Source organism: Carcharodon carcharias, chromosome 10 (assembly GCF_017639515.1).
Source record: "Carcharodon carcharias isolate sCarCar2 chromosome 10, sCarCar2.pri, whole genome shotgun sequence".
Taxonomy (NCBI): domain Eukaryota; kingdom Metazoa; phylum Chordata; class Chondrichthyes; order Lamniformes; family Lamnidae; genus Carcharodon; species Carcharodon carcharias.
This window is the reverse complement of record NC_054476.1, coordinates 59608513-59622221: the sequence shown is the minus strand read 5'-3', so window position 1 is coordinate 59622221 and position 13709 is coordinate 59608513. Positions and strand designations below refer to the sequence as shown.

Below are 13709 nucleotides of genomic sequence, written 5' to 3'. Positions count from 1 at the left end.
AGATTCCTGCTGTTAATTCTTTATCTAGAATTACACAAAATTTACTGCACAGAAACAGGCCATTCAATACAAGTGGTCTATGCTGGTGTTTATACTCCACACAAGCCCCCTACCCTACTTTAACTAACTCTAGCAGCATAACATGCTATTCCTTTCTCCCTCATCTTTCCCTTAATTGCTTTGCATTTGCTGCTCAAGAAGCACAGTGCTTTCAGAAGAATACGGTAGAAAATGGGAGGAAAAGAAAACATATTTTAAAAATATATATTTTTGGAAATTATTTTGGTATTTCCATATTTAGCCTTTCAATTGCCCAAAATGTTTTTTTACCTTCACAAATTCAACATCCCATGGCTCGCTAAAAATACAAAAAAAGTGCAAATGCCAAGAGCTTTGTCAGGGCAGGATTGTACTTCCAGTCAGTAAATTGTACTGACCTTTGTAGCAGGGACAATAGGGTAATTGCAGTAATGTGGGCATATCAACAGTAATTATTGATAAACCAAACCACACATGGATCAGCACAGCCATATCTGCGGCTTGTACTGCACTTGGTGTCTTTAATTACAGCAAAACCATTTTGAAACACAGACAATTTCTCCTCAATAAGATACCAGAAGAGAAAGTGAGTGGGAGGAAGATAAAGTCTTGAGGAAACTGCTGTAGGACATAGTCAGTTGACATTTTGAAAGAGCAGCAGAGCAGCAATACTTAGCTTCTTCCCATCAGTATGCTCATCAATGTCAGCTGTTACTAAAGTAATCCATATCAAATAGATTCTGTACAATCACATTGACTCGGTATGATGTTCAACTTGTTAGTCAAGACTGCTATACCTCCAAGAAACGCGTAGCATAACACTAAGATTGACATGAAATGACTGAATCAGTACTTTTTCTATTCTTACAGCTGCAGTTTTATATCACACATTTCTACATCTATTAAACTTTAGCTGAACTAGTAGAAACCAATAAATTAAATACCAATATTAAGACAATTAAATCTTAATTCTGGTGCCACTTTTGCACTTATTAGATGCATGATTGAACAGTCAATTTCTTAATTAGCTGTAAGCTTTAGCTTCAGATATGATATAGATTTATGTTTGATTGGGATTTGAATCACAATGCACAGCTGCTATTTTGAAAAAAGTGGGACAAGTAAAATCCATACATCTGTGATGGAGGCAAATGGTAACCCAGTACTATCCCAGGTGACTTAGCATATGCCTGACACCAACCCATCTATATGGTTCAATGTCAAATTGCATAGGCGCTAAGCCACTGAACAATTGAAGGAACTCTTTCATTGGCAAAGATGGGGAAGAGAAAGGATATAAATATGATAACTGACCATCCATTAAAGATATCTGATCAAATGAAGTTGTTGTCTCAGTTTCAACTTAAGACTATTGACTGAAATCAAAATGAGTTATTTTAAATCTCTAAGCCATTGGCAAGAGTTTTGAGGACAATGCAAATTAAATAGCATCCTTCCTTCAAAATAATCTTGATATGTAGGAAAGAAAAGCAACAAAAAAGCTCCTAGGATACAAATGACAAAATTAGACCCGTAGTTATTGGAAAAAGGTCAACCTGATAAAAGATTTAAAAATGACAATGCTTGACTAAGATTGATGTAACCAGGGTAGTTTGGCTCCCCTGAAAAGATGTGAGATCCTCATGGGGTAAAAAGGCTGGGGTGAGAACCAATAACATGCACTATGGAACAATTAATGTGGATGCTTGGCAAATCTCCAGATTTCCGTAAGGCCAGTTCACACCTGGATATAACAATATTATGGATTCTCAAAACATTTCAAGCCTCAAATAAAACAACTGAATAAAATATTTTGCCTTACAGAGCAACAGCTTTTGGAAATGGGACTAATTAATTTTGGTGACAGCCTGTGCTGACCAGCACCTTTATAATGAGAATTAGGTGAAGGTTTGGCTAGGAATAGGATTTGAAGATTAAGTAGCCACCATAAATGATCAAATACGACATAGAAAGACTATGGTTTCAGTCATGTTGTGACCACAGGAGTATCACTTGAAAAGAGACTAAAGTAAAATTGTTGGACTAATGACCTAGAGTTTCACTAAATTGTCTCTTGTGGGAAGGAGTCGAAATATTTTCGCAGTTTTCTCTTCTTGAAAGTTTTACCCATTCCTTTCAGCATATCCAATAATTTGGACTGAGCCCATATAGAACTTGCTGTAAGGGATAGACTCAATCGACTGGGCTTTTGCTCCTGTTGCATAATTTATGTTATTTAACTCAGTACAAGCATTTGAACTCATCTTTTCAATCTTACTGCAACTTAATATAGTACTCTTGTCTGGTTTACAAAGTAGGGATCAATTACTGTGATGAAGGATAGTTAATTATCGATTAAAATGTAATTGTTTTCAAAGTACACTTAACATTGAAATCTCAAATGCAATGATGAAAAACATTAATAAATGTGACAATTTAAGAGACCTGTAGATATTGATGAAAACTTGTAATGATTAAGCAACTCCTAACGATTAAGATATCAAAGGTTCAGTGAAAATTAACCATTGAAGATTTACCTTTTGAGTTGCTGCCAAAAACATCTGAAGAGTGACTATGGAATACCTTAGTATTAGTACACTATTACATTACTAAATGATGTAACATTGTTCATGCATTATTGATAGGGCATTACAAAACTATAATCCTTGTTGTCACATTATTAAAGAAAAATGCAGCATTGGTGATGAGACCAGTAAGAATGATTCCACATTTGGATGGGGAAATGAGGAAATGTTTTAAAAGCTCAATGACTAAATCCTTAAGAGAAGATAATTGAAGAGTAATTACACAGGAGGCTTAGTTGAGGAAAATCCTGAATATTAGTTTTAAATACGTAACCTAGTGAGAGCAGCGATCATAAAAAAACCAGTGAAAAAAAGTGTTTAAAATAGATGGCAGAGAGATCTTCACACAAAGGGTGATAAATGTTGCGAACAATCTATTAGGTAGAATAGTAGAGATACAACCTTTGGGACATTTAAAATCTAGTTGTTTGCTGGGAGCAAACAACCTATAACCTATTAACACATTACACAGTTCAACAAGGTTCCCCCTCAATTTTCTTTTCTCTAGGCTACAGGGACTAAACTTCTTGTACCTCTCACCTTGCTCTTCCCATGCCTCAAATTACTGTTATTGCTCTTCTCGCTCTTCTTGGAAAGTTTATTGAATCTCAAACATTGGGCAGTGTAGACAGAAGATCCCCTTTTGTTGCATGGCAACCAGAACTGTGATACTAGATAGATGAACTTTGGTGAATTGTTTGTCTTTTTCTCATCCTTGAATTTGTTTGGATCTTTCTAGGTTTTTTCTGAAATCTTCCCAGAACATTTGTTGATATTCATTAACAAATAGCTTTATTTATTTCCCTCCCCAAGGTGCTACTGTTTGCTGTGGAGTCTAATTTGTCTAGAAGTGAAGGCCAATGACACCACTGGAATCTGTCAAACAGATGCCCTATTGGAAAACCAGGCTACACTCAGTCCAATTTCCCTCTGTCTGTTACAGTGTGCAAGAACACAATGAGCTATATGACTCTGAATTACTAGTTCCCAACAGGGGCTGGTAGGTTAGCTTGTGGAGTGAAAATCAGGACACATCGTGAGCTTTCTGCCTTTTATTAAAATCTATTTTTAAACATAAAATCTATTACATATCCAGAAATGGCACATTGAAGATGTGGGATTGCTAACTGGAACTTTGATAGACAGTATTAACCTGTATTAAAGAGCATTCAGTGAAAATAGAGGTACTTTTTTGATTATGAAGGGTGGAAATTTAATGGATTGGGATGGTCAACACCATTTGAAGCTTCCCCAAAGCAAGGTGAAAACTAACATTATGAAGCTAGAGGGTAAGTTTTCTGCATTTGTAGTCCTGAAACAAAACTTCATCTAGAGGAACTTGATATCAACATGTATCACGAATCTTTTGACCATTATAAAGAATGAATGGAAAATCATGGTTTGTATGTTCGCATTTTCCCAATATGCACTCTGATAGATGAGGTTCCATTTCAGGAATGGGCAATCAGAAGACTTAACCTTTCATAACAAATTTAATGAAACCACAACTAGATTGAGTGGCCAGAATTTTCCAGTCCCCCGTGGCGGAGCCTACGAGTCATTGAAATCTCCGTTCACTTCGGTGGGACCGGTGCAAGGGGCTGGAGAATTCTGGCCAGTGAGTCAATGTAGTGACTTAAAAAAAAGTCCAGCAAAGGGAAATGAGTAATGCAGTGAATTAAATGTTGGCCCTTCAACATAGATCCTGGGTTGAAATAAAGTTCAGAGTGATAGGATAAAAGTTTTCCCTATCTGCTCACTTAAGGGTCCAATGTGAAGCGAGTTTAGGCAGTCTTTATCTTATTGGAATGAGATCATAGCACAAAATTTCCTATAATTTGGAGTAGCAAATTGGCAATCTCACAGAGTTCACAACAAGGACTCCCTCAGTGAACATGCCAATGTGATTCCACAAATTCTGGACATTTTTTTTTTGCTGTGGTTACTTGGTACAGTTGAGGATATACTATGTCTGCCCAGCACCTCGATGCCAATGAAAGACTTTACGTTCCTCAGCGCTAAAACACTCATGTTATGGAGAACAAAAATTCACAAAAAAGAATGGAAAAAGGAGAGAGAGTAATGATAATCTCTACTTCAGATTCCATACTGTTTGAAAAGTTGCTCTGTAAGCAGGCCAGTAATAGTAGCTGAGCAAAGAGTCTCCAATTTGCCCACTTTCCCTTGACTTGCCCTCTGTCTGTCATCACCCTATAATATCATGGCTTAAATTGAAAATCCAATGTCTGTGACCCATGTACTAGCGCCTCATGTAATTCCCTAGTATTCACTTTTATTATGCTGACATGATGTCTCATGTGAATGACACACATTCTTTCTTTATACGTAAGTTGCAATTAATCATTATGGTCTCATAAGATGTAATACTAAATATCATGTTATCATACAAGTCTCACGCTCCCTAGGTTGCAAAACTGGGTCTCATTCTAAATCTACCCCTATTAGTGACTGCGATAAGGTCATTTTGACAACAGGTAATAAATGAGGCAAGGGAATTCTATATTTTTCAAGAACTCTAGATCTGTGGTCAGTGCCCTTAAGGCCCCCACACCAATTAAACTGTGCCAAATATCCAATTATGGCCATTTTGTTTACTGCAAAACAATATTATTTTACATATACCTGATTATAATGTAAAACTGCACAGGGTTTGCATGGAAATGACCTACGGTGTTACTTTAGAGGAAATTTATAGGAATTTTAATACAATATTTTAAAATTGAGATCAATTGTCTTTTGGAATTTTTGGCCAATACTGTATGCAACACTATAGGATTTTCTGCATGGAAATCCTTTGCGGTTTTTGCTTGTTCCAGTATAGGAGTTCTGTTAGCCCTGCATAAAGAAGAACCAAGTTAAAATACTGTGTAAACCAGACATTGTCCACTTAAAAACCACCTCTAAAAATCCAAAATCCATTAATATCTTATTTTTCATAACCAAACTGTGCATTTTAAAAAGTGCAGAGAAAATCACCCATGCATTAAGGGCATGGCTGAGTACTTATTTTGTGTGCACAAAAACACACTTTATATAGTTACAGACACACAAACACACACACACAGACGCGCACAGATTTTAAGTTCCTGCTTTTCTCGTTTTTCCCTCCCCCTCACTACTTTGACTGAGATAAGTGAAACGGGCGTCTTTAGAACCGCTAGCATCTACACCTGCACCGGAACACTACAAATGTCAGCTCATTCCGGAAAAAAGTACAAGTTTTTTTTTGATGCAGCGACTTCCTTTACTACTGGAAGAACGGTATGCTTTTTTTTGTCACAGGAAAATAAAAACTAAAATCTAAGCCACGTGACAACTGGCCACAGACTCCTCAGACACAGAGAATGAATTGTGCCACTACCAAAATATGTCGGGGTTTTTAGGGGGGTGGGGAGGAGTGTTGAAGCACTGGGTGGATATGACCTCCTGACTAAAAAAATGTTGTTGGCAGCTCAATGCTATTCAGTCCATGGCATATGGATTGGCTGCTGGGCTCCCAGAGTGTTGACTGAGTGATCCATGACTTCAGTCCAAGTGCTTCATTGTGCATACTTAAAATGTCAAGGTTAATCAGATGTTTCTTTTCGTCTTATGTCTTGCTTTTCCCTCTGTTTTGATTTGGTGAATAATCATGCCTTGAGCTGATGCCACTGAGCCACAGCATGTCGTGGCCGCCCAATCATATCCTTCCAATGCTTGACTTCTCCGGGTCCACTCTTCCAAGACAAGTATATCTGGGGAGGCAAGAACCATTGTTAAACAGCAAGTCATTTGGTTAAGTTTTAAATTTGTTCCTTATTTGCTGAAAACATAGAGAAACATCCCACATGCTGCGAGATCCTACTTGAGGCAACAGTAAGGCAACCATTATTGAGTTTCTCGACTGAAGAGAGAGACCAGAGGTGGCCCTGACACGTATTCTCTTTCTACAGAAAAATGCAGGATAATTAGCCCATTTTACTGATCAAGAGCCAATGGAAATCAGACATCAAAGTCATGCAAGGTTGCTACTCACATTCAAGGTGTTCATTTTGTGGATGGAAAGGGTTGCTTAGTTCTAACTGTTACTGCACACATTGTTATTAATCCCTATGAATTCAAAGTTGTTTTCATGTAAAATAAACACCAAGTTAGTAAACCTTACATGAATTTGTGGCCAGACCATTCTAAACTGGAACATATAAAATTAGACCAGTGTTAAATCAAATGTCAAAGATATTTCTGTATAACCCTCTTTCCTGACTAAACTGAAAGCTGAACTTTAGAAAATTACATGTCTTTTTAAAAGTCAAAGCAGCAGCATTAAAAAAGATTGCTTTCCTCCTTTTCATATGAGGAAATGTGACTTTCAATTTTGTTTTACAGGCTTCTCATCTCTCCTGAATTTGACTGGAAAGCCATAATTTCCTGCCATTCATCATCTGTTAGCTGCATGCTCTTCCTCAATAAAGGGCTTCTAATATTGCTGTGAATGCTTGGTGTGCCCACCTCCAAATTTGTTTCACAGTTGTCACTCTTGGCTCAGTGGTAGCAGCCTTGACTCCGAGGCAGAAGATTGTGTGCTCTTCCCAATCTGGTTGAGCACATAATCTAGACTAGTGCAGTACTGAGGCAGTGCTAGAATTGTGGAGGTGCTGTCTGTGGGGTTCCTTCACCCTCTCAGGTGGGAGTAAAAGATTGCATGGCACTTCTGTCAGTGCCTGTATTCATCCCTGAGTCAACATTACTGAAATAGATCATTCAGACATCTCATTGCTGTGTAGGTTGGTATACAGTATCATTGATAGAGTTGTTAGGTCAACAGGACTTGGTATGGAATAGGGTAGGGCAGCAGTTTTATGGATAAGTTGAAATCTATGGATGGCGGAGGATGGGAGGCTGTCAAGTACAACATCAATGAGTTTGATGGTGACAAAAGACATGGATAAAGGCTTCAGTGGCAGATGAGCTAAGGCAGAGGTGGAAGTGGAATTAATTGTTTCTTTATGATAAAAAGTACGTGGGTTCAAAAGCTCAGTTTGGAGCTGAATAGGGTGCTGAAAATGCAAATAGAATGGTTCAGCCAAAGACAGTAGCTGGGGAGAGGGATGGAATCAGTCTTCCGATGTTGAACTGCAGCTAATGGTGGCTCATCCAAGACTAGACAAGTACTCTGACAATGCAGAGGCAGTGGAGAGGTAGAGCTGGGTTCATCAGTGTACATGTGGAAGATGATCCATTTCTTCGAATGATGTCACAAGGGCAAAACATAAATGAAAAAGAGGCAGGAGCCAAGGCAGCTTGCCACCGCCTTCTCAAGGGCAATTAGGGATGGGTAATGAACGCTGTCTTAGCCAGTGACCCCCACATCACATGAACAAATATTAAAATAAAGACCACAGAGTTAACAGTGAGGGAATGGAAACAGAAACTAATAGCATTATATAGATATAGGTACATCTAACAATGGAACCAAGCAAGGGCAACCCCACTAAGCTAATCAACAGGGGAAATGTATGAAGAGGAATGGATGGTCAACAGGTGAAATGTTGCAGGTAGAGGAGACCAAGTAAACAAAAATGCATTGTGGTCACCGATAATGTCACTTGTGGCTGTTTTGGTGCTGTGACATGAATGTAAACCTTATTGGAGAGATTTAAATATATTATTGTAGAAAAATGGTCACATGATTTGAAGATGACAACACATTCAAGAACTCTGGGGGGGTGGGGGGGGGAAGAAAGTTTGGAGATGGGACAGTAAATTGCAAGGCCTGAGGGCTCAAGGATGGATTTTTTTTGAGAATGGAGTGATGACAGTGATTTTGATGCTGGAAACTGGAATCATTTCCCATGCTTATTTGTAGTTATGATCAAGTTCCCCATTTTGATGTCCTCAACAGCCCAGAATGTTCCAATTTACAACAGAAGGACTAACAAATTATGTTGTTTAATAAACTGTAGTCAAATTGGTCATATTGAAATGACCCAGACTGGCTCAGGGATACCAATGGCCTTCTCACTGTGGAGTTGAGAAACAGCTCACTGGATAAATTTACCCACTTTACAAGAAGCCAAGCGCATGATGTCAGTCTTCAAACGGTGTTACGAGAATGCTATAGTTAACATCAACTGGTATTTTGTACAAACCTTTCCAATAACATCGTTTCTGCTCAACTTGTCTTTATCCATCACAGTGATTATAATAGTCGTCTCTCGCAATATCTCTGTCGGTACGTCAAACACAAAAGACTCATTAAAGATGGGGTTTAAACACCTCTTCATCACAACTGTCTTCTTCTTCTCCACTTTCTTGTCTTTGTACATGAGCCAAACTTTGACGTATGGATCTGCAAGGAAGGCAACCATACAGGACATAAAAACAATTAGTCCGAATTATTTAACATGGTCATGGTTAATACATGGCATCTATATTGATTACTAATGTTGCCTTCTTGATATATCAATTGAAGAAAACAAACAGGTATTAACACGATATTGAGGAAACTTCTTCAAAATCAGAGCAGCCCAAGTCCCTCACTTTTTCATAAATGAAAACTGCATCCAATTATATTAATGAATGTAAAGAAACCTTTCTTTCACATTTGGGGCCTAGGGTCAAACTCAATTGAGATTAATAAGAGGATTGCCTATGTTCACTGCCATTTGTTAAACAGTCTAGCAGCAATGAATTTAGACTATTTCAACTCAGTCCCAAATGACCACAAACAATAAAGAGCTGTTTGTAATTCAGCATTAATTGACACTAGATCAGTACGTCACTCAGGCCATAAGCATGGCAAATCACAAGAAAAATAATAATGAGAAAGGCTAGCTGCCTGGAAAAATCCAAAGCTCCCTCATGTTTAATTAATCAATCCAACTCTCAATTAGATGCTAAAGTGTTCCCCTCTGCTACTCCACCCTGAAGTCCAATCCAAGTATTGGTCATTCTTTGCATGAAAATCTTCCTGATGTCACCTTATGTTTTCCTTTGAAAGTTCAAACATCTGCCCTCTTGTCCAATTTCCCCATTCAACTTGAAGTCATTCCAGATTTACCTTGCTATGGCATTTATAAAGGATATTATTAACCTTATACAAAGGTCCTCTCCCAAGTATCATCTTTCCAGACTGAAGCACCCAACATTCTCCAGCATTTCCTCACAACTCAGTCTTCTAACAGGATAGATCACCTTCCAGACCTTACACAAGAACTTCCAATATGTATGTGCCTTGGAAACAAGACTAGGACATGCAGTGCTCAAGGTGCAATACAGGGGAGTCATGTCATTAGATTGGGGTCAGGACATATTGTGGTAGAAATCTGATCTCATTATGCAAATCTAAAGAGCGTAAAACAGGCGGAACATGCTCCATCAGCCCAGGTCCAAAGGATTTCTGAAGGACTCAATTGTGGAGCTATTTTGCAGGTAGCAGGTATTGGCCGCCTAAAATAGTATTACGCTCTTTATATACATAAATATGGGGCCTAGCACCTACTTTGGGATCACTCTGAGGAAACTGGATACTGAGGAACCTAGTATTTGATCCATGCCTGATTCTTCAGTGACCACGACAGCTTAAGCAGCTGCTGGCAACAAAAAAACGTTTAATATTCATTATTTTAACTCAAATGTTTATGATGACTAAAGGAGTTAAATAGTGAGAAACTACTTCCACTGATGGGGAGTCCGGACAAAGGAGAAAACCTTGTAATTAGAGTTATGTTGTTCAGCAGTGATACCAGAACGCTCTTCTTCACAGATGGTAGCCAAAATTTCGAATTCTGAGATTGATAAATTTTTGATAGGCAAAGGTATCAAACTGAGGTGGCCAGATGAAGCTAAGAGATAGATCGGCCATGATCTCACATAATTAACAGGTCGAGGAGCCCAATGGTCTGATCCTGTTCCTCTGTTGCTGTTAATTCAAGAGAAACAGGAGTGTTCCCCACTTCCAATGTATCACGATTGGCATCATCTTCCCCTTATTTCACTCCATGTGTTGTAGCCTTAATGCTGCCTTTACTCTTGAACCAGCTAAGTTTTGCACTGTTGTACTAGCAGTACAATAGGAATTTTACTCCAGCATTTGGATGGTGAATATTTCACCCAAGTGTGTCTGATGCAAACTATTCATCTCAACAATTGGGAAATATTTCATTTCCAGAATTGACTTTCCTCAACTTTATGCACAATATTTATCTAGATTTATTTAAAATATCCTCCCATTTCTGTTAAATTATAAATGATTTACTTCCTGCATTATTATATAATGAACTGGATTTTACAGCCACAAATTGGGTGGGCCATCACTGCCCCCAACAACCTACGCTTATGTGAAAATGGCGTGAAGGCATCAAGTCAGTAATCCGATGTCATCCCGCCAGAGTCCGATAATATGGAAGGTGAGTGTGCCAAAAACGGAAGCCCACTCATCCTTTTGAAAAACAACTAACAAGCTATTAAGCTTATTTTAAAAAAAGAACAATTAAATGTAATTTTTTGCTGCCCATTCTATTTTTTGCTAGTCGCATAGGAGAAATATTGGGTGTGAATTACGTCAGGTATGAGGAGGTGCCACAAGGGCAAATGAAAAACCCTGCAAATGGGATCATGGCTGCATGTAGCTGCTGAAAGTGGCAGCATTTGGCTGTTTGTAGACTTTACTTGTTCAGGATTTGTAGGTTGACATAACAATTAAGGGAGAGGGAAGGGGGCCTTTAAATTGGTTGCCAAACTGGCTCTCAGTTCACGGCCTAAACCCTCTCCTGTCAGATATCCCACTCTAGATGTGCAATTATGATTGAAGCCCCCTTCACAACTCTAACTGGCCAGCATTCCTATCGGCGGGCCATGAATTGGCTGGCCAACATTTGATTCAATGTGCTGAAATGGTGGGGTGAGAGCGAGCTGACCACGCACTTACCGTTCTGTCTCCCTTACCCTGCTGGAAACTGTAAAATCCAACCAGTTCCACTTTGTACATTCATATCTTACTGGCAAATACACCCGCTAGATCTATACTGGTGAAGTTATGATGAATTGAAACTAAACTGTATTTTATATGATCATAATAAAGTACACAACAATTGGTCACAATGGGACAATACATTCTATTTACCATTGAAACTCAGTACATAATATTCAATGTAAATACCTTCCACCTACCTGATGTACCTCCTATGTCCATGGCTTTCAAATTCCTCGCCTTTATAATGTTCACAGTGATTGTATTGGCAGTTGGATTATAACACAATGACAAGAGAAGTTCTCCTCGACTCCCCTGAAATAATATAGAATCAAGTTATTCTTATTCAGAGTCACTTCTGAATTACCTATGGGACAAGGGATTCCTGGAAGCAGTTAAAACATTTATCCAGGCACCCAGTGTAAGATTTTGATAATACTACTAATTTTTAGGGTCCTATGTTGGTGTGAAGTAAAATTTATGGATTTTATCTTGACCACCTTTTAAAGAGTTTGAACTTCTGCTAGTGGGACAATTAACAGTTAAGGAGGAATTGATGTTGATGACTTAATTACTGGAAAACTACCATAAAGTCTGGGTTCAAGGAATTGTATTTTGTTTTAATTACGCTGCACAATTGAGGGCTTCTTTGTCAGCTTTGAAGAAATAACCAAACGTTTTGAGCTCACCAGCTTGAACTCCATATAACGCTTTATCTTTAAACATGATCCATGTGTTTTATTAGGTTTTGGTTCACTAAATACCTTCATTGAATAACTGTATCTGTAGGGCTGAACATCTATATTAGAGGAAAACCTTCCTTTCTTGACATTGTGGTACGAAGTGCTATTAACGTTTTTCTTAATGGCTTTAGTTTCCATGAAAATGGGTTAAAATATGTTGATGTGAATTGTTTACAATAGGTTGTATTATTGATAAGGATGTAACATTGTATCTATAAGGATGTGTTGCTTGTTCACAATGGAACGTTCCTCTGGAGGACCAGGGAATAAGGGATAGGCATCTGTCTTCAGTCTACATGACTCTAGTTGCAGAGGTGGGGTGACACCCTAAGCCAATGTGAGAGGGTAATTTAGACTATTTCCAAATAGTGGATGAGGAACAGTCAGTAGTAGGGATAAAAGTTGTAAAATCAAAGTCTTCTTTGGCACAGTTTTAGCAATGCTTCTGTGGTATGATTCTTCTGAGGCCACTTCAGAGACAGACGAGGAAAGGCATCACCTGTGCTGGCAGCCCTCGACGTATCCTAGGACCTTGAGGTTTAAGAAACTTTCATGTTGCCTTCATTGTTTTTTGTTACGTATATGTAATATCTTGCTTAATAAATTCTGCTTGATTCATAAATACTAGCTATTCGTACGTTGTTAGGTCAGCCACAACTGAGGACCCCATTGCTAGAAATTAAGATGTTATAATTCTTTAAAGCTATGCTATAGCAGGTTATATCTGTTATCAGAATCCTGAGCCAAGGTTTGAATTTTGCAAGCAGCTATCCATTACACTGGGGAAAAATTTATATTCTAAACTTCCTGGGGATTTTATTTTCAGGCTGCTTCTCACAGTGGACACCAATGACTAGATATGAACATATGAACATAGTGCATTTTGTATCATTGGTGAATAGTGATATCCATGGTAAAGGGTTAAAACAACTTTATTATAATCACTGCAAGCTCGCTGACTTGCCCATTTTTCAATTAGCGAAAGAGATCTGCAACATCATCAAACCAGCAAATATGAGAGCATGAATTACAGCTCCTCCAACATTGAAACACTCATTCAGTGCTAAGCTGAAGCCCCAGCCTAGATTTTGAGCAGGAGTTCTGGTGTGTGGCTCAAAATCAATTTCTGACCCAGAAGTGACAGTATTATCAGCCAAGTGAAGAATGACGTATGAAAGGGAATTTTATATTGAGGGGAAAGGCATCTGATTTCTTTACCAGAGGGATAACCAGAAGCAAAGTCTGCTATAGGTGCCTTGAGTTATTACAGTCTCAGTGTGGAAGTGAGAATTAAATCTATTTTCACAGGTGAGAAAAAGATTGAAAGGGGTAATGACCTAGTCATTCAATTGCTGAAAGGAAGATATAGTA

At 38.4% G+C, this 13709-nt stretch overlaps 1 protein-coding gene across 1 annotated transcript in view; it reads right to left on the bottom strand.

The window, feature by feature from the left end:
• Positions 1-3661: 3661 nt before the first annotated feature.
• The window catches only part of syt7a (synaptotagmin VIIa), a 715758-nt gene continuing 705710 nt past the window's right edge, over positions 3662-13709 (bottom strand). The window contains exons 12-14 of the mRNA XM_041196517.1: positions 11796-11910; positions 8774-8973; positions 3662-6379 (exon numbers count right to left, since the gene is read on the bottom strand). Of these exons, the coding sequence (XP_041052451.1) occupies positions 6275-6379; positions 8774-8973; positions 11796-11910 (420 nt within the window). The 3' untranslated portion in view covers positions 3662-6274. The remainder of the gene's footprint in view (positions 6380-8773; positions 8974-11795; positions 11911-13709) is intronic.